At 46.0% G+C, this 20,146-nt stretch overlaps 2 protein-coding genes across 10 annotated transcripts in view; one reads left to right on the top strand and one right to left on the bottom strand.

Moving 5' to 3' along the window:
* LOC119390966 (PHD finger protein 12-like) overlaps positions 1-7,342 on the bottom strand; it is an 86,919-nt gene extending 79,577 nt beyond the window's left edge. The window contains 3 exon segments of the mRNA XM_049414993.1: positions 1,765-2,064; positions 6,966-7,135; positions 7,200-7,342. Coding sequence (XP_049270950.1) covers positions 1,765-2,064; positions 6,966-7,135; positions 7,200-7,307 — 578 coding nt within the window. The 5' untranslated portion in view covers positions 7,308-7,342.
* An 887-nt stretch (positions 7,343-8,229) lies between these two features.
* The window catches only part of LOC119390967 (lysophospholipid acyltransferase 5), a 129,518-nt gene continuing 117,601 nt past the window's right edge, over positions 8,230-20,146 (top strand). For 6 of the 9 annotated variants that reach the window (XM_049414996.1, XM_049414995.1, XM_049414994.1 and 3 more), the window contains exon 1: positions 8,230-8,524. In XM_049414996.1, the coding sequence (XP_049270953.1) occupies positions 8,437-8,524 (88 nt within the window). In that variant the 5' untranslated portion in view covers positions 8,230-8,436. The remainder of the gene's footprint in view (positions 8,525-20,146) is intronic. The other 3 variants (XM_037658680.2, XM_049415000.1, XM_049415001.1) reach the window with 1 other exon arrangement.

Consider the following 20,146-nt stretch of genomic DNA (forward strand, 5'->3'; position numbering starts at 1 on the left):
ATTCTGCCAACGAACGGGTTGCTCGCCTTCGGCGACAGTCGGCGTTTTCGCAATGGGTGACGTTTTCTTGTTGTTTTATTTCTACATGTTTAGCTAATGTTCCACCTACTGCGCACTGCTATATAGCGCGACTGAATTAACTATTTACTTCTTGTTCATTTGGTTGCCCCTCAACAAAAAGAAAGCCCGTACTCCTGCACGATGAGTTGAAATAGCACTTTGTGCACTGCGTGCTCAAATATTCATCGGCATTTCTTATTCAGTTCCCCTTGAAATGTACGACAGTTGATAGGTTTACTGAGGAAAGCTGCGTGGCTGACAGCGCTTTAGCGCTACGGAGACGTTTAACATGCACACGCTTGTTTTTATTCCAGTAACAGTACACAAAGGTAACTGTACAGCAAGGAAATTTCTTCGATTGATTACTTGCACGGCAGCAATGGAACAAAGGTCCAGTTATTTCACAGGACCAAAGTACATTTTTTCATAAGAATAATGTACGCTGCCTTCCGTTAATCTAAACAACGCAACACTAACGCTCAAGATAATGTAAAGAAAAAAAGATGTGGCTTCGCGTGAAATTACTACGACATAAATGTATATTATGCCGTTTGGATTAATTTTGACCATCAGCGCTCTTTAACGCGCACCTTAACCTAAGTAGACGGGTGTTTTTGTATAAATTTCGCCACAAGTTAAAATTGCGCAAGGCAACTCAGTTTTGCGATTTCCGTGTCATTTCATTTTCTGTTCTTTTTAGGGGACAATTTAAGTACCGAAGTGTCAGACATGACTTAGCAGAAATATTTCTCTCTAGTGAGACCAGGACCGTACACAACTAAAGCTCGTCGCGTAACGTATAAACAACACCTAACCACAACGCTGAAGTACATGCGAGCCTTTTTTTTTTACCACCGCGCCACTCAAAGGCTATATTCACATGAGATTTAATACTTTTCATCTTTAGGGCAACGTCAAGTGCACTTTGCAATGCGCTTGAACCACAGAGCGGCACCTACACTGATATGACTCTCGTGAACAGAGGGTACGACGACAACACACAGCACTCTCGACATGTGCACTCTCTGATCTTATTACAGTACATATACAGCCGATCAAGGCCAAATGCTTCTTTACATCGTGTTAGGCATACATACGAGCGGTTAAAGTTGCACTAACGCAATGGAACAAACCGCCTTTTGAGAATATGCATGACGTACGTGCACATGCAAATACAACGGGGCTAGCAGAAGGCGCATGGAGCAATCCACACTAGGCGCGGTTCAGCCAGAAGCCACTAGGCAGCAACTCCGCTCGATCTCACGGCCAATAGAAACTAAGGCGAAACACCACATGCCGATGAATCCAGATAAGCCAGTTCTTTATGTGGCTACCAGGCTGTGGTTGCCAGGCTCAGTTCGAGAAAACACGTGTTCTTGCGGCTCACCCTCGTGACGGTACCAGAATTATCATTGAGGCTGCAACAATAGCTGAAGCAAGCTGTGCCAGTTAACCTTCAATGTTCCTATCCAATAATGAACTGACTTACCTGGATTCACCGGCACGAAATGGTCCGCCTTAGTTTTTGCAGTTTCTCTGTACTTTCCCCCTTCACAGTATAATCTTATTGTTCTTATCTTGTATAGACTATATATTTGTATGTTGTTGCAATAAATTTCAGTTGGAAGTCTGCACTTGTCCTTGTCTCATCTGTGAGCAGTGTTCAAGTGGAGTAGGTGGGAAAGCAACCATGCCAGAGCTCACCTGCGGCAGGTGAAGCACACTCGCAAGGGCAAGGGCACGGGTGGTTCGAGGTCGTGCCGCCGTCCGCGGACTGGACGCGGACGTTTGCTGCTTCCAGGCAGGGCGATGTGGCAGGACAGCTCATTTGGGAGCTCAAACTGCTGCGCATTGAGCAGCGAGGCAGCTGCGACAAGCGTGTGCAGTGCACTGCTTGCTTCACTGCTGCTGCCGGCCGAGTCACCGCTGCCAGCGGCCATCACGGTGCACCGATGGCAGATCCATTCTCCCGAGGGCAGGCTCTCTTCGTCCAACGGAGGGTCACTAGCACAGTCAAAGAGATCACTAGTTGGTGTTCCATCCTAAAACTACTGAGTCGCAATTTTAACGAGAAATAAATTGCATGCGCAAAACTTGCAACATCAAAAGTACAGCGTTTGCTGCATTTTTCCTGCCTGTTTTATGGACGAGTTTTATTGCCTGTAAATCCGGGCAAAGAAAAATAAAACATCCTCTGCTGCTCACGATTAGCTTCAGCTGTCCCAAAATACAGTGAAATAATAATGCCATGTCGTACAGCTGAGCACAGTCAAGAAGAGTAAGGTTACTGCAGAGCTACAATGTGGTACAACATGCATGCATCATGATCTCAAATGTGTAGTGTAGCAACCCCTCGCAAGTAGACTACGTAGCTTATGTGTCCACTGTTGCATAAGCTATGACAGGATGTGTCCCTGGCCCATCCTGCCCACATGCACGCAAGGCATGCGTGCTGCTTTCCGTAGTTAGTAATGAACATGTGCTTGTATTGTGTTCAAGCACTGGGTACTGCACAGCCTGCAACAAGGTGCCAGAAGGAGGCGTTGGTGGTATCAAGTGGGATACTGAGGCTTGGGAAAACTCTTGGCTACTGCAGATACCTTGTTGCATGCTCTAGCGGATGCATCAAAGGAAAACCAAGTTATGGAAGTCAAAGAAGCCACAACAATGACTGCTGATGCACACCTCAAACACCATCCAGAGAATGTCATCTGTGTGGGTCTTCTAACATTGTGCAAAGATGGCTGGCCAGAACATTTATTGTAAGTATCTCAACTACAGTGCAACTACTGCAAAGAGCAAGGCATCTTCTTTGTAGTAAAAGTACTGCTGCTTAAGAAAAGCTTTGCTGCTCAACATTCACAAGATATGTCAGAGCATCAGAAGATGCAAGGCCCCAGTGTGTGAACCAGCATCCAAATAGAAAATATGGTGATCGCTTGCACTGGCTGCTCACAAATGGTAATCCAGCACAATGAGCCTCTCATGTCTGCTCATACATCCAATGGTCCATGGGAGCGAGTAGGCATAAACCTTTTCGAGATCAAAGGCAAGTGATTAGTGATCCCAGTTGACTACTTCTTGCAGCTGCCGGAAGTGATCTACAGTGACAGCAGCCACAAACAGTTGCTGTGCTCGTTTTGCTATACTACCCCCGTGGTCTGACAATGAGACCCAATTTGTTGCTGAAGCATACGTAGTCTTTAGCAAAGCATTTGGCTAAGAAAGGGAAATTGACAACCACCGGTTTGTAGCACAAAGCCACATGGATTTCTCAGAAATAAAGCCTATTAGTTCGGAGGAGCCACTCTACCAATTGAGCTAAAGACCCGGGTTCGATCCCCAGACCAGGATGAATTTTTCGGCAACTGGGAGGCTTTATTTCTGAGAAATCCGTGTGCTACTAACGGGTGGTTGTCAATTTCCCTTTCTGAACCCTTGAGGGATTCTACAGAACCGATTTGCAATATGCAGGCCAAACGCTTTGTTTGGCCTTCTGCATGAAGTCTACGGCATAGAGTTTCCTAAAATGACCTAGAGGGAACTCTGGCGCTGCGATCGTTCAGCCACCATGGGAATGATGGGTAGTACACGGATTTGCCTAGTCTTCGTGCTTGTGGGCTTCGAACGCACTTGTGGCTTTGTTTATTGCTATGTTTTGGTTTTCTTTCGGATAAAAGAATGGATCGTTGTGAACTTCGTGACCAGATTTGAATCGGTGAGCCTAAAGAAGTTAAAGTGGTGAAGTGAAACTGCTGATTTTTGCTGAACTTCGTTTTGCGACAAAGCGGATGCAGGCGACGTGGAGCCAAACGGAGCCGAAAGAACGAAGTTTAGACAAATCCGTGTACTACCCATGATTCCCATGCTGGCTGAAGCGCGATGCATTGCAGCTCCCATAGACACTAGCGCCAGAGTTCCCTCTAGTAAGTATTGTAGGAAACTCTATGGTCTACGGCACCTACAAGCTGACGAGGAAGTAAAGCACACGGTGCACGTGGTGCATAGCGTGAAAAATACAGTCTGAAAGTCGCAGGTCGTTCGCCTGGCTCTTATGAATTATCCGAGAATCACCCAGTGTTAAACCGCAGCAACTGATGATCAGACATTCAAAGACAATAGTTTTCAAATTTAACGGCGCACTGATTCCAATGCGGCTGTTCTTCTCCAAGTCCAGCAAGAAAGACAAGACAGTCAAGAGAAAGCAAGGATGTAATATCAGCACGCATCATGCTGTTCAAATGTTGCACTCCTTGGAGCCAGCAGAAGATGTGCGAGATATCTCTTGTGTCACCCAAGCGCCAAGCTCATTGCAAAGACCTTGGTCGTACATAACTGAAACATCAGCAGGAGTGGTGCAGTAGAATTGAAGGAGTCCTTTAACCCAATGCCAAGCAATAGTACCCCGTCTTCCTGTGAAGACACTAATGCAGAACCAATGGGCTCATCTACATGAGAAGAGCCGACGGATAAACCGGCTCACTGTACTATGTCTAGCTAAATTGTCGATAAGCCCGAAAGGCTGGCCTTACAATTGCCTCACACCTTTCAGGCTGAGAAGGGAAAATGTGGCGACCCCTCACGAGTGGACTACATTGCTTGCATATCCACTATTATGCGAGCGACAACGGATGGCATAGCCTGTTGCTGCAAAGTCATGGCGTGCATGTGAATAAATGCAGCTTTCAGCTGTTGGCAACAAGTGTGTGCAGTTGCACTTCTATTGCATTCCTGCATCAGGCACCGTACAACCCACAGTGTATAGTACTAGACAAACAGCTTTATAGTGAAGGCAGAAGCAGACGTACCTACTCGCTCAATGAGCAGCCACATGCCCTCATGTGTTGCCACTTGTATAACCCCATAGGAGTAATTCATTTTCATTGGTCGATGTCGCAGCTTCAACTACCCATTCCTGTGGCAACATTTTGATGCAAACAAACTGCAAGCAATGCTGACATACGAACATCCCAGCATGCATCATGAAGAGGCCCCTTTCCTCCCTCACAAAATTTTGCAAGTACCATCTATAAGATGTTCTGCCATAATAAAAAGAAAAGTTACGATGGTTGAGTAAGTAGTAGAAAAAACTTCACTATGTATAGACATCGGACACGCTCGTACCCCAGTGCTCCGCAGAAAATATGGGGGTTAAAATGGAGTTTGTTCGGCAGGCTGGTGCCCCTAATCCAAGGGCCCACTGCAACATCAAATGAAATGTTGCATGGTAAAACTCAGGCGACATCTTAACTCTTTCGTTACTATGTCTGCAGAACATGGGTCACCGGTGACCCATACGTGCCACAAGCAATTTTTAAAATATGAGCGCTCCTATGGACTTGCTGCGCCATCTGTCGTATTCTCTAGGTACCAATCTTTCATTTTTTTGTGTAGTTTGTATTTTCCCCCTGTGCATGTGCGGCGGCGATTTTAAGCGGCGGTTCCTAAAGTCACTTTAGCGGTTAGCTCTGTCAGTTTACGAACATGGCAGACCAGGGGCGTAGCCAAGGGGGGGGGGAAGGTGGTGGGGTTCAAACCCCCTCGAAATTTTTCAATTTTGCAGGTGTATATATACAGGCGCACATACAAACGCACGCACGGACATACATAAAGTGTGGTTTAACCCCCCCCCCCCCCCGAAAAAAATTTCTGGCTACACCCTTGTGGCAGACGCTTCTGTTGCCGGTCCCTCGTGCGAATGACGCCTTTCTGGTGATTCTGTTGCACCTGGAAGCGATCATTTGGCTGCTTCTAGCAGCAGTGATTATACAATTCCATATATTTTTTTGTGTAGTGAAGTGATACCTAATGATGTTCTGACGCCATCTGCGACACTGTACTTTCGCAGTTAAGATTTTTTTCTTGAGCAACAATAGAGCGCAATTTGTACATATATACATGGTTCAATAGCCCATTCCTTTCCCTTTTTACTGATATTTACTGTGCTTCTGCGCGTGAGAAATTTGTGCAATAAAAAGAAAAAACTGTGCAACGTGGCTGAACAAGGCACTTTCTACTAGGCAACAAGTAAATAAGTGTAGCAATGTAAATGCGCTGAATGAAGCACAGACGAGAAACGTAACAGGGGACAGGACCACTTGTCCTGTCCCCTGTTACGTTTCTCGTCTGTGCTTCATTCAGCGCATTTACATTGCTATGCCGTACCAACTAGCCCAAATTGAAGCTTTGCTGAAATAAGTGTAACTCGTGCAGTTGTTGAGCTAGGTCGGGGAAACTTTTCTGTTAGGTAGATGTCTCCTATCTAAACAATTTGTATATTCCAGAATATTTTTCAGATCTACTTCTTTTATGTAGTAAGCATACAACTGCAAATGTTCTTTCAAGTTTCCAAGAAATGTTGCCTTCAACGATTTTTTCTGCATATTACTTTCCAAGTTCAGTTTTTAAAACTGAAACACGTCAAAAGCACATTTACTTAGCTTTCTATTGATGTATTGCATTACAGTATAACCAATGTATTACTTATTACAAAAAAATACCTACAAGAACCTACGAAAAGTTGCCCGTTTTCCCACGGTAACGAAAGCGTGAAGGTGGCACAGATGGACACTGTGTCACACTGGGTGCTGCAGTTGCGAGCCGCTTTGCTGGTAATGCCGAAAATGACACGCAGCTTTGAGTATTGATTATCTGCAAACGTAGGTGCAAAGGAGTAACACTTCCTCCATATGACCGTCGCTGCGTCGTTAATGCCAACGAAAGTGGTAAAGTTATCTTAAACCTTCACGGTCAGAGTATGCCCACACTGGCCAGGTGGATTGACCGAGAAGCCACAGCGCATCCTAGACAAAAGGCGGCATCATAAGGAGCAGAGCATAACCGATGCCAAGTAAGGTTCGACCAGACCTGGGCAGCATCGCCACAAGGGGCGTCGCGCAACTCACTGGCACTGCAGGTGGAACGTCGCAGGGCATCTGTCGCAGCAGATGAGGTCTCCGCCTTCTTTGCAGCTGTCGCAGCAGTCGTGGTTGACGGCGCGGCCCGCAGGACGGTGGCAGCGCACGGGTGGCTTGCGCTCTTCGCTCGTCGGGGGAGCGATCAGTGCCTGGATTTGCTGCGCGCACCAACGAGTGCAGTGAGAGCAGTGCACCGGGCATCATCCCTGGTCGCCTACTTACGGGCATCAGGCCCCCCGACGTGTTGAGATCGTACTCGACTGTCGCCATCCTGCCGTTGTCTACCCGACGCTCGGCGCCATGATACCGCCGCTCTAAGGACGCCGCCATTGACACCCTGGTTGCCAACAGGAGTTGTCAAATGTCCGCCAATAAGTAGAATAGAAACCGAAACTTTGCTCGCATTAGTGGTCGTGAGCATAAAGTTTCACATAAAAAACGTTATGGTCGCGAGACTATGCAGAAAATGCGCGTTGGTGTTACAGAGGCTAAGCAAAAAAAAATTAGCGGTGTCGCTGGAGCCGACGTTCCCGTAAGCCCGTAAGCCATAGAGTTCTATTGGCTGCAGCCTTGTAGAGGCAAGTCCGCTTACGGGAACGTCGGTTCCAGCGTCGCCCCGTGTTCACGAATTTTTCATCTCTTCAAGCTTCCCTCTTCCCCTGAACTAGAGGCTAAACAAGGCTTTTCTAGCCTCAGCAGTCGTGTTGTAGATTTTGTAGTGCCTAGTTCCTTGTGTGTGTGTTTTCCTCTCCTCAACGCCTGGACACTCTATCCCCCATCGCATAGAGTTTAAGAAACTCTATGCCCCATCGCAAAGAGACAGGGCATCACTAAATTATCATCGTTTACCACGTGGCCGCGTCACTTTTACTTTTCGGACTCGTTCAGACATTTGACGTAAATCTAGCGAGAACATGTCTTTGACGTTCCGGAGTGGCATGCGTCGCTCTACTTCGCGACGGTGTGGAATGTCAATTACCAGTCGAACGCCCGCAGTTTGAACGCGCGTGTTTGTTTAGTGCGATGTTTTCTGTCATTATTGCAGAGATCTGCGCAACCGCGAGGGAGGAATACGGACAGCTCATTTGAGCTACAGTCCCCTCCACTTCCTAGTTCCACTGCTGCCACCGCGGCGCTCGTCGCCGCTTCTTTTTCTCTCTTTTTTTTGTTTTTGTTTTCGCAGAGCAGGACGCAGTCTGGAACATTTCAGCGATTTCTGGGCAGCGTAAGCTGGCAACACTGCTTGCTCTGGCTGCTCATGCATTACATGCAGTGGTGGTACGGTTGGTGCGGCCCGTGCTACGTTCGCTCTCCGAGGTTTCTTCGTCAGCGCTGCAGCAGTGCGCTACGCGCTTGTGCATGACCACGACGTCCGCCCGTCACCGCCGGTGTTGTTCTTGAGGAGCTCTCCCCGCGTGACGTGCTCGCTGGCGGTGGGTGCTCGACCGCGTGCCGCATCATGACCGCGCCGGGCATGTTGGGCCAGGTGGCCGCCTACTTGGGATCCTCGGAAGCAGCATTCCGGCTTCTCCTCACCATCCTATCGGGTGAGTTAGGACGTGCCTAACTAATCGAGCGCCCTTTGAGGAAAGCGAACGTCATCCGAGGGGGCACGCCAGCACAATGTCCCGTGCTCGGGTTCGTTGGCCGAGCTGCATGAGGAAAAAGTCCCGAGGTTATAAGGCTTTCCTGAACGCAGACCGATTCGATGAGAGTCGGGCTGTGTGCGCTGCGTTTGCAGGTGGACTGGCTTGGATGTGCGCGCTTTTGTTGGTGGGATCGAGCGCCGTTGTGGAGCCCGTTTTCCGCATTGCCATCACTCCTCGCAGCGTTTTAATACACCTTTGGTGGACGTTGCGGGGCTTTGCGGAATAATCGAGTCGTCCCGGGAGCACAATACTGAAACGGCACTCCTCGTGCTTAACTGAAACCTGTTATGCGAAGGTTATTCAAGCAATTTCAGTCATAGTTATTGCGATACAGGAAGGTAGAGACAAAAGTAATGCTATTTATTACATTTCTAAAGAGATAGCTTATGAGGATAGGCGGTGTATCTCGAGGCAGCAAGCTCTGTATGCCACACACTTAAAGAACACCATAAAAACTTGCCATATTTTTCTAGAGCCTCAGCAGAACACCCTATGGTTTACAAATGCTTCGCTGGAATGCTTCCGCAGTAATAGCAAACACACACAAAGACTACACAGAAAGACATGAGACAATCAACCGCTAGACCGAACAACAAAACCCCTGACCGGCCAGTAGTCACGGCGATGAAGTTATTTTCGCCGTTTATGCGTTCTCATCCTTCCCTCACTTGTATCAAGTACTTGCCGGACAAAGATTTTGTTGTTTGCCCTGAAGAGTGGTCTAGCGCTTGTCCCGTCTCTTTCCGTGCAGTCTTTGTCCAGTTTGCTAGTATTGTGGAAGCATTCAATCAGTACATTCCTTTATTTCAGAATTCATCTTCAAAACAAAACACTTAGGAGCGAAAAGCCGCTCTTATAGTGGCTTGCCAAAGGCCTCTGCCCCTATTTGGCAGCAGACAGACAACTGTTTTCACACTTGAATACAAAACATGAATACCAATGCATGAATGCCTACTAGCCTGGCTAAATGCATTTACGAGTTATCTGTCTAGTTCCTTGGGCCCCGTCTTCTGACTGTATACGTGTTCTTATTTTTCCGTTACTTATATAAACTTTATTGTTGGCACTACTTGCCGGACAAGGATTTTATTGTTCGCTTCACTTCAGATGCCTGAACCAAAGCTAGCACAATATTATGTATATTTATGTTAGAACAGACAGTGACAAAACTGCCAGCCGTAATCCATGAGCAGTGCCTCCTCTAAGTAGAGGTGGTCTGTGGCAGCCCTCTCCGACCCGCCTCTCAGCAGAGCTGCCACAAGAGGCACTGGGCATTACACCCTGAATAGGCTGCAGTGTGCTCAGTTGTTTCATTCTCATAAATCCTGCAGTTTTGCGCTACTGTTTATTTGCCTCCATGTGCATTAAGCTCTTCTGACGAAGAATACGTATCATGCTCTCATGCTCGCAACAAGGCCCGATGTCGAATGCATTTGTCACCTGCTTGTGGTGACAAAGTTGGAATCTGTAGCGACGCAAATGAGTTCTTCTTTTGCACCTGCACTGGACATTGAGAGAGCTGACATTAATGGGCTGGAAAAGATGATGCTGCTTCCATGAACGCCAACATGCATCTTTCTCTGCTGCCCACCGTACAGGGTCCCTGCAACACTTTTCTGAGTAATCGTCGAATGGCTCCATTAAAGGAGTTCATTGGCTTACGAATCGACTGCTGCAAAAATTTTTAGAATCCATCAAGTACGAGCGGAGTTAGAGATTTGTTGCACGCTGTAACTGCTTTCTAAGCAGGAGGGTGGCACGGGGGAAAGAAGTTACGTGACGCTCGCGTCATGACCTTCAGCACTTACTCCCTTTCTTGTATCATTTCTTGTTTCAACACCTTACACAAATGCCTTTGCCTAATAATTAACCCAAACTGATTAAGCAAAGGCATTTGTGTCTAAGTTGTTTGCATTCAAATATTATCTCAACTTCCCTGCCTCCAGAAATTTTGCCAAAATGTTCCATGTTTGCATTTTCCCCCTGTAAAATTGTGCAATGTGTGAAATCGGAGTAATCAATACTCACTCTCTGGGAGGTGTATTCCGTGATGAAAACATTTCCCAACCACTGTAGTTTGTAAAGCTTGCAAGAAATGGTCACAAATTTGAGAAAATCTTCATTTTGGCCTACATTGAGATGAAATTTGCATCACATGGTGCTCCAATTAAAAATCAGCGTTGTACTTCAGTTGAAAGCAAATAAGCAGTTCTTCTTATTTGGCAACTTTTATCATAACATTTTTTGTTTGAAGCAAGAAAATAATTTTTCATGTTCCCACTTGCTGATATGGCAACTTCCTCAGTGAACTTCCCCATTGACAGCAATGGGGAATTTCAAAAATTATTTTCTGTTCAAAGCTGTGCCTCCAGGATGGGCACAGCTGTGACCACGGGAGGATCTTGTGTGATGACATGACCACATCATAATGTCATCAAGACATAATCTCTGATCACGTGACCTTTTTGCATCGTTTGTGTCGTCGCTGCTGCCACCAGTCACTTTTCTTGCTTGATGAGGCATCCAAGGCTTTCTCCTTAGTAAAACTCTCAACTTGAACCACAAGTTACCGCTATCTAGGCATTCAAATTACCTATGACCTTTCTTGGAAGCAGCATATACAGTACATAATATATAAAGCTAACCGCTCATTGGGATACGTAAAAAAAAATTGTTTAAAACGACTGTCGTATATAACCTACGTCCCCCCCCCCCCAGTTAGAAACATGCCTCATTCATCTGGGATGCTCATCAAGTCTCATTAATTAATGAAATCAAATCAGTACAAAATTGCTCCGTTTGTTCCATCCTGGCTAACTGTCATCTCACTGCTAGTGTTGTAATAATGAAGATACCACCGTCAGCTCTTCACAGCTTTTTAAATTTTTTCATAAAATCTATTACCACAACGCATCCATTCACTCTCTTTGGACGCACCCTGCGCCTTACTATTCAGCTCATAGTGATCACGTACATAAAGTTAATGTAATTCATACTTGATAATCGTTCATTCCTTGGACCTCATTCCATTGGAATAATCTACGCATCATCAGTAAGCATCACTGGCACCACTAGTTTTAACAATGCACTAATCAACATGAAGTAATGATATTTGATGAAGCAGTGCACAAAAGGACAAAACCACACACATATGACACAAACACATTAGTTCCATTTATGTGTTTGACACATTTTATGTGTTTGTGTCATTTTCGTGCGCTGCTTCATCAAATATCATAGCTCACCAACTAGCCCATCAGTACATATTAACTGAAGTAATGAATTGTACCAACAGGTATAATTACGTGTTTATGGGTGTACATTGTCTGTTTAGTGTGCACTTTGTGTATTTAATTTTCATTGTGTATTTAATAAAGTGTACTGCCTGTGTGTATTAATTTACTATTATGTAGTATTGTTGCCTGCACTGTAGTTTGTTACAAATAATCCTGTATTTATATTGCTCTTGCACTGTATTTTCGCCCGTCCCCTCTACAATGTACAAAATGTACCGAGGGTCCCACAAATAAATAAATAAATAAACCGTCAATTTCATACCAGTTTGCCAAAGCCTATGTTGGAGGTCACTTAAAAGGAAGCGTGTGGTTTAGATCTTCTCAACGATGCCAGCTGCTCACAATGTTTTGGTGAGGTCAATCCATCAATTTCATTAATTATCCTGACAATTTTATCCTTATCTTAAGTAAAGTTACACTCCAATATCATCAATGTAACTATAGAACCAGAAGATCAAGTAATCTGTTACAGCAGAGCTGTTATGCTCGAGCTTTGCCATTTGTCATAGATAGAAAACTATCATCATGAAACGGCATGCGATCTCTTCCTCTTCTTCCTCTTCACTCCCAGAACATGTGCACCAATTGTCCAGGGTGGGAGGCAATAACTCGGATGGGTGAGAGGAAGAAATTGCGAGAGGGAAGATTTTATTGATGTGACATTTGCGCCTGCGCATCCACGATTGCAAGGCGAGCATCGTAACCACTCGGCTATCCAGCCACGCTAGCAGAGCAAAGCGTAGCCCTGTATGGTATAGTGTAGCCAGAGGGTGCAAAAGGGAAGTGAGGGTGAGGGGAAAGAGAGCCATGTATAGTATAGTATACGAAGGAGAGAGGTGAGAGGGTATATAAATGCCTAGCCAGGACTAGCTAGGTGCCCACCAGCTGTGCTGCGGACCCCAGGTTTGCACGACTCGGTGCTAGCTGCACAAATTTTTTTCAAGAGGACTTTTATGAATTCTTGGAAAACTGGAAGTAAGTGCTTGATAGGATAACCTTGGAAGAGAGTCGCTCGGCCTTTCTTGCCACTAAGAAAGCTCTAATGGATGCAAAGAATAAGAATCGCAGTTTGAGCGGGGCATTGAAGCCAGGTACTCGCATGGCAGTCGAGTGCTGTGGAAAATGCAGATCCCTTGTAATAGCGTGAAGATGGAAGCAGGTGTAGTCGCTGCCGCACCCGTCTGCAGCCTTCACAAGCTTTCGTTCGCACATAGAATGCACGCTGTGCGGGGCTTTATATGGAACATTGCAGCAACGGGAAAACTGTGCCTCGAGTGTCCACGTAATTACTATTGCCAAAAAGCTTGGAGGGCCCTTGAGCTTCGCTTTCGAGAGTGGGAATGCGATAGTATGATCGGGCCCTATTAGCATTGCCTCCTCATTTGCCTGCTATGCTCGGCGGACACCTCAACCGCACTGCAAGAAAGGAATGTCTGCGCTCGTAACATTGGCCATTTTAAACCTTTTTGGGGTGCCTGCTGTAAGTGCATTTGCGAAGTGCCCACTACGCCATATTTCATCATTTCGTGTGTCATTGAATTACCCACTACATGTCTGCAAGGCAGTGTACAAGCCTACGCAGCTGCACACTTTGTTGATGCTGTTGCTGATGATTGATTATGCCTGAGCATGTTGTAATGGGTGGGCCTTTAAATCAACCACTCGTTACATAATTCACATAGTGTGATGCCTGGTGTAATTCTACACTTCTGTCAAGTAATATTACATCTTTTCTTGCTTTCTTTTTTTCATTTGTTTCCATTGCAAACGTCGTTACCTAATGGCAGGGGCTAAGATGAAAGCTGCTATAGGCAGCTTGAGAAGCTCTTAGCCCCCGGTGCTATATGGCGGCAGCAGGTGGCGGAGATCAACGTTACTAGAACAAACTCAGTTTAAAAGCTCCGCCGGAGAGGCGGTCCGCGTGGCTGGTCGTGAGAACTAGTGGCGCTGCAGTCCCGTCTAGCTCCCGCGGCTGGCGCTTGTGATCGGCGCCGCCGATGTACGAGCGCACGTGGGTTACAGCGACGTCTGGCGTTTTGTTCACATCGTCATTTTTGCGACTGTTCTTGACCAGCGCTTAGCGTCTTGTACGAAGACACGTGCATGATGTACGAAGCGTAACGATGGGCGAACAGATTCACGGTGCGGTATGCCGACTTTCTTTTGCGCCGGGCTGCAAGAGCGGCTACCGCACCGACGACTCCGTTCACGACACTTCTTCGGACCTCCAAAAGACCCTACGCCATTCAAGCTTTGCACCGCAAAGATAGGAAGGTTACTGCGAAATGCAGGGTCTGTGGCGTTCATTTGAGAGTGATGACATTGTAAGCACTATCGTCGTGTCGTTGCGGACAAGAAGTTTTGATCCACGTGGAAGCGGGAATTCGCGCCCCGGTGCCGTGCCGCGCTCGTTCCCAGCACTTCCACCCCACATTTCAAAGCCAAAATGTTCGGGGTTTAGGCGCAAATCCCCCTTCCCCCCCAAACCGCACGGCGTCCCACGAAAGCCCAGTGCCCAGTTTGGAGGAGCCGCCAGAAATACAAAGCAAAAGAAAGGCAGGCGATTACCTATTTACGCTACCGAGACTGAGAGTTGAAACACAGTGACATTTCGATCAGTTGTCAGCTGTCGCTATTCCTTCAAAGCAGTGGATTTTCGAGAGATTTTACGACGAGGTATCGAACAAGATGTGCGGAATATTTTACACTCGCCGGCTCGGAAACGAGCTGCTCAGCGCAAGAATTGACACGGAGAAAATACGAGGACCAGCACTAGTCCTCTTCTTTTCTATGTGTACCCGTGTCAAATTTTTTGCGCTGAGCAGTTAATAATGGAATACCAACTAGCCCAATCCCACACTTTGCTTCGGGAACGGAGACTTACTTGTGCAAAAGATAATTGTAGTTGACGAGCAGTTTTAACTGCGTAGTGAACGGCTACAGCACGAAACGCAAACGGCTGTCGTACAGTGTAGAAGTGCTGCGGGTATGGAACATCTGTCGGTGAAGTTGAAAAACTGAAGTTGAATACTGACTCTTCTAGCGACAGTGTACGCGCGAATAACTGCTCGGTGCTCACATCATGGCCGATCTGTTCCAATTGTTTAAGGCCACGTATAAGGATGCGACGTAGAAAGATGAGACATCGAAAATACAACTATCCGCTGAAAAAAATTGCCCAGAGACGACATCTATCGATGTAATCGCACACTGAGATTCATTTACCGAGATAGTTCTCGTAAAATTTCCGATTTTGGGTCAGTATCCCTTAACCGTCGCGAAAACGTGTCTTGTAAACATATTGCAAAGCATTGCTGATGTTTTTCGAGAACGTTTTTTTCAATAAATTGTAGACAACATGAGTACAGTTTTTCTAGAACGTTTTTGTATCTCGAGTAAGTACGCTTCTTTGTACATTATAAAGGCGTTTACAAATGTGTTGGGTTGTGTTTGGTCTAGATAAGACGGCAGCGGCTAAAATTGTAGTGGTAGTTATGAAAATTACGCTGGAAACCCTCATTCGCTTAGAAACTCCTATGCTTGGAAGTTAAGCGCAATGTAGACACCTCAAATATTGTCACAGGGTCGTGACGTCGACGAAGGCAGCAGTCAGCAGGTCCGAGATGAAACTCTTTATTTGGCCGAACTAGTGGCCGGGAAAGTGAAAGTCAAACTACAGCAAAACACTGATAGCGGCGAACAGAGCGTCGACCGTCGATCAACTGACAAGCGGTCTAGCACGTCGGCTTTTATACAGGCGCTATCGAACTTTCCAGCGATATCGCAGGTGGCGGCGTTATCTCTCGACAAAGCTGGAACATTCGCGTGCGGCGCGCAATCTTACCAAAACGATCTACTACAATCGCGAAGCTTCTCTAACACTGCTTCGCGGACAGCGTCGAGCGTTGATAAGCGTCCCTGCTGGTCAAACCGAATACATCAAAATAAAACAAAAAGTGTTTACAAACTAAACACTTCTCATCAAAATAAACAAGAAGGCAATATAGACCGAACATCGATTCTTAGCCAATCAATGAAGAACGCATGCGGGCCAATGCATACAGACGACCTTATGCATATCCACCTAACTAGTACAATAAGTTGCCGCGAGCAACTGCGCGGCGGACCGCAGCGTTATGCTGTGGCAGCAGACGACGCACCGATAGTGGCGCAAGACGGAACTGCAGCGCCGCTAGTTGTCGCGACCGCCGTTCGGACCACCCTCCTCCACTGGCGGAGATACGGAGCTTTGAAACTGAGTTCTAGTAACGTTGGCGGAGATGGCATAGGTGATGTGATTGAGTTTTAAAATCGGGATGTCATCTACAGTGAGCGACATCACTTACACAATCGAGCAAAGATTACAAAATAATGTAAAATACATAGTTATTAGTACAGGTATGGAAGGAGTCTATTATCGGACAATGTGATTTGACAGCATGATCACACACTTCTTACAGTATACACTTCTCATAGGTTGCGGTAACTTCGAACAGCAGGAAAAATGTCCAACAAAAAATATCAGACATTTCAACAGAAGTGCTCAAGAAACATGTTCAACAAATGTTCAGCAGAAAATGTCCAACAAAAAAAATCTATGAAAGTGATCGAATAAGCGAAACTAGTTGAGACCGTGTTATGTTTGAGGTTAGAAATCCAGCATTTTCAAGTGAATTCAGCAATCTCGGTGATCTGTTTTTAATCATTTGCATGCCATAATTTGTTCTTGAAATTGGTACAAACCATAGTTCACCGTAACGAGTAGTATAGGTAGCTGTATTTTTACGTAGACAGGCTATTTCGTTGAATACGCTATTTTCCGAGTTTATGTAGGAGTGCCATATGCGAAGCAGGAAAGGATTGTATAAGGAATAGATAGTGGGGATGTTGTACTGCATGAAGAGGTGCTCAGTGTGATGTTGGTATGATACATTTGCTATAATACGTACTATCTTCTTCTGTAATAGATGTATTTTTTTAAGTATATGACTACTCGCACTACATGACGCCTGTATGACTGAGGTGTGGCTCTGTGTTGGGACACCCGACTGCCACGCAGAAGGCCTGGGTTCAATCCTGGCTCAAACCCGTAGTTTTATTGCGATAGCAATTATATGGACAGTCTTGGCTGAATTCTGCCATCGCCGTCGCCGCCGTCATGCACCGTATATGTATAATTATGTATATATATATATAAAAGCCCCAAAGAAAAATAATTCAGAAAAATGCTTCCGAAGTGTGGAATCGAACCAGGGACCTCTTGCTCCGCAGCGAGTGGTGCTACCCACTACGCCACGAAACGGAGATCCTCCACGTAGCTAACGGCAAGCGTTATATACACACCCTTTACCGCTGGACGGACTCAGAGACGCCCGCGCTTATAAGCGTTTCTTCATTACCGGCGAGATGGCGCTACGAGCGCGACGGGCGCATTTAAAAGTCGTCAGCGAGCTCGCTCGCTTTCTTCTTATCTTTGCACAGGGAGAACCTTGCCCTTCCGCTATCTGCTCGCGCGGTTTTCTCGTGGTGAGGGGAAGAGGGATGTTTCACGCTTTCACCGTGATGCCCGCGCTCATGTTACGGAGCGTACGAAAGTCACTCGAGCTCAAGGGACGCCGCTAAACGAACAAACAGAAGATGAGCGCGAACTATCAAGTGTCACAGCTCGACACTTGAAGCACGCTAGTTTCCTTCGCTGCTTCGGCCGCCTTTGCAACAGGAGCGCTGTTCAAACTGAAAGTATCCATTGGCGAGCCTCAATTCGTATAGCATTAGTTTCTTGCTATCGCATTCATTGCTTCGCCCTTGCGGCGAAACTGTGACTTTTTTATTATTTCTGATTTTTAATATTTGCACCAATCTCAACTTTTCACTCACAGACAACGCCTATTTTTTGTTCACAACCGACTCCAACACCTGACAATAGAATGTCTGTGACGCAGCCGCTTTAACACGACCGCGTAAATTTTGTGTGGCAGAAGTGTAAAATTGCACCGGGTGTCACACTGTGTGAATTGCGGAAAGAGTGGGTGGTTTAAGCCCTGCCACTCCATTGCAGAGGGCAGAGCTGTAGTTCATCATCATCAGCCACAGCATCAACAAAACATACGCTGCACAGGTGCGCGTATCACCTTTAAGACATGCATTTGTTACTTTGCTACTTATCAAAAATGTCACTCGCACAGACATTCTTTTTCTTATGCCACGGTGCTCTTGTGATGGATTCGTTGTTGTCTGCCACAGCCTTCCTCGTCCGGGAGTGGGGCATCTATGTCAAGTTGTTCTTGGGCCTATCGACGACCACCTCGTCTTAGTGGAGTGGAACGCCGTAGTGTTCCACTCTAGAAGGTGAAGCTTAAACTGCCTCCAGTTTTCCCAAATGATAGGCGGAGGCTTATCACAGCTAAAAAAAAAAAAATGGGTTGGTTGTTGATGGGCACCAGGACACAGAAAAATGTTTACGGCTCCTGCCAGATTGAGGCCACTCCCAGCCTAGGTGTAGTGTGACCGCTCTCTTGGCCGATATATATGTGGGAGACATGGGAGTAGTTGACATTGAATCTCGTAGTAGAAATGGCAAATAAACAGAGGCTCACACATGTTGCTCTAGTTGTAATTACGGCTGCTGCTGCAGGCACAACATTTCGATGCCAGTGAGAAGTTTCCTTGTGCTGACCTGCAGTCTGAGTGAGTGCGAGAGGAGAGTGTATAAGCAGCACTCTTACGATGCCTATTCATAAATTTGTACTTTGGAATCGAGGCATTTTTCATTTCCTCGTGTTCATTGCAAGCATGTGTGCATTCTTTCTGAAAAAAAAGAGCATTAACAAAAACACGTTCACCGGCACAGGTGTGCCGCTTCAAAGAGAGCGACAGAGCATGTCAGGGTCACTTGCCTACCGTGTCCTCTACTGCCATTTAATAAACACGGTGTTTGCTGAGCACATTTGTCACAAGGATCTGCCACAACTTGGGAACGGCAGTATTATGCTGTTAAGTTTGATCTCCAGCTGATATTTGGACGATGCAGAAATGATCATGGGGGGTCTTGTGCAGCACAGGTGGTTGTGATTAGCTGTCCACTATTGTTCCCTCTAACCTATTGTGTAGCTTTTACACTTTAAACATTGAGCTTAGTGCACAGTCATGCATACAGTCAAGGTAAACGTGCCGTATACAAATGTTGAGGAGGCATGCCAGCGATGTTTAAATGCTTTAGTTGGTACCAAAGGGGCATTCTTCATAATTAACAGAAATTGTTGGCTCTGCGTTAATGCACTTTATCTTCGTGTGTATGAAGGTAACAGTTACTAAAGCCAAGGAAAGCATACGGGACACTTGTTGCAGTTTTTAATTGGAGTGTAACTGTTATGACAAAAGGAAATAAAAGGGGACAAAAAAAAATCCTTGCCTGCTGGAGCTAAAACACACCGTGCACGCTTATGTGTACAGTGTATGCTTTGTGTGGTGATGGTGGTGACTGCTTCTTGGTCCACTTTCTTGGGTGCTTGTGTGGTGCCACTTGCGACCATTGCCAATGCCGCTTGCGGCCATGGATTCATCTGGAACATTCTTTTTGACTCGTGGCTTTTTTTAGGAGCGGGCAGCTGACCAATAAACTGTTAGAATGTGGTCTGTAAGGTGGTGCTTACTCTAAAACAAAGTAACCCTTCGTGCACTATCAACTAGAGACCCATTTCATTAACGAGCATTCCCTGTAAGCTTCTAGACTGGAACACCTAAACTAGAGTACGCTTCATCAATTCGAGATCCATCTACAACACAACTAACTTACTTACTTGAAAGTACAAAAATACTGAGAGGCTCGTTTTCTGTATTATACGCAACTAATGAAATTGACAGACGGTTAAACCAAGGAAAGCATAAGGGATACATTATTTGTGGTTTCTTAATTGTAGTGTAATGATTCTCACTAAAATTGAAAGGAATTAAAGGGGACGAAAAATCGCCCTTTATCTCGGTGGGATCTGAACCCACGGCCTTTGAATTACGTGTCCAGTGCTCAACCATTTGATCTACGATGAAGGACACTCTCTCGTCCACTTTTTTGCAGGCTATTTATGTGTGCTTAATACCTGGAAGCATTAGCCGGTGCAACTTGTAGCCCAGGCGCCGAGTGTGGAACACTTTTTTTTGCCAGCGTGCGTCGGGGGGCACATCAAGGTTTATTGGTTAGCCACCACTTCATGTGAAGATTGCGCAC

Source organism: Rhipicephalus sanguineus, chromosome 4 (genome assembly GCF_013339695.2).
Source record: "Rhipicephalus sanguineus isolate Rsan-2018 chromosome 4, BIME_Rsan_1.4, whole genome shotgun sequence".
In the NCBI taxonomy this organism is placed as follows: Eukaryota; Metazoa; Arthropoda; class Arachnida; order Ixodida; family Ixodidae; genus Rhipicephalus; species Rhipicephalus sanguineus.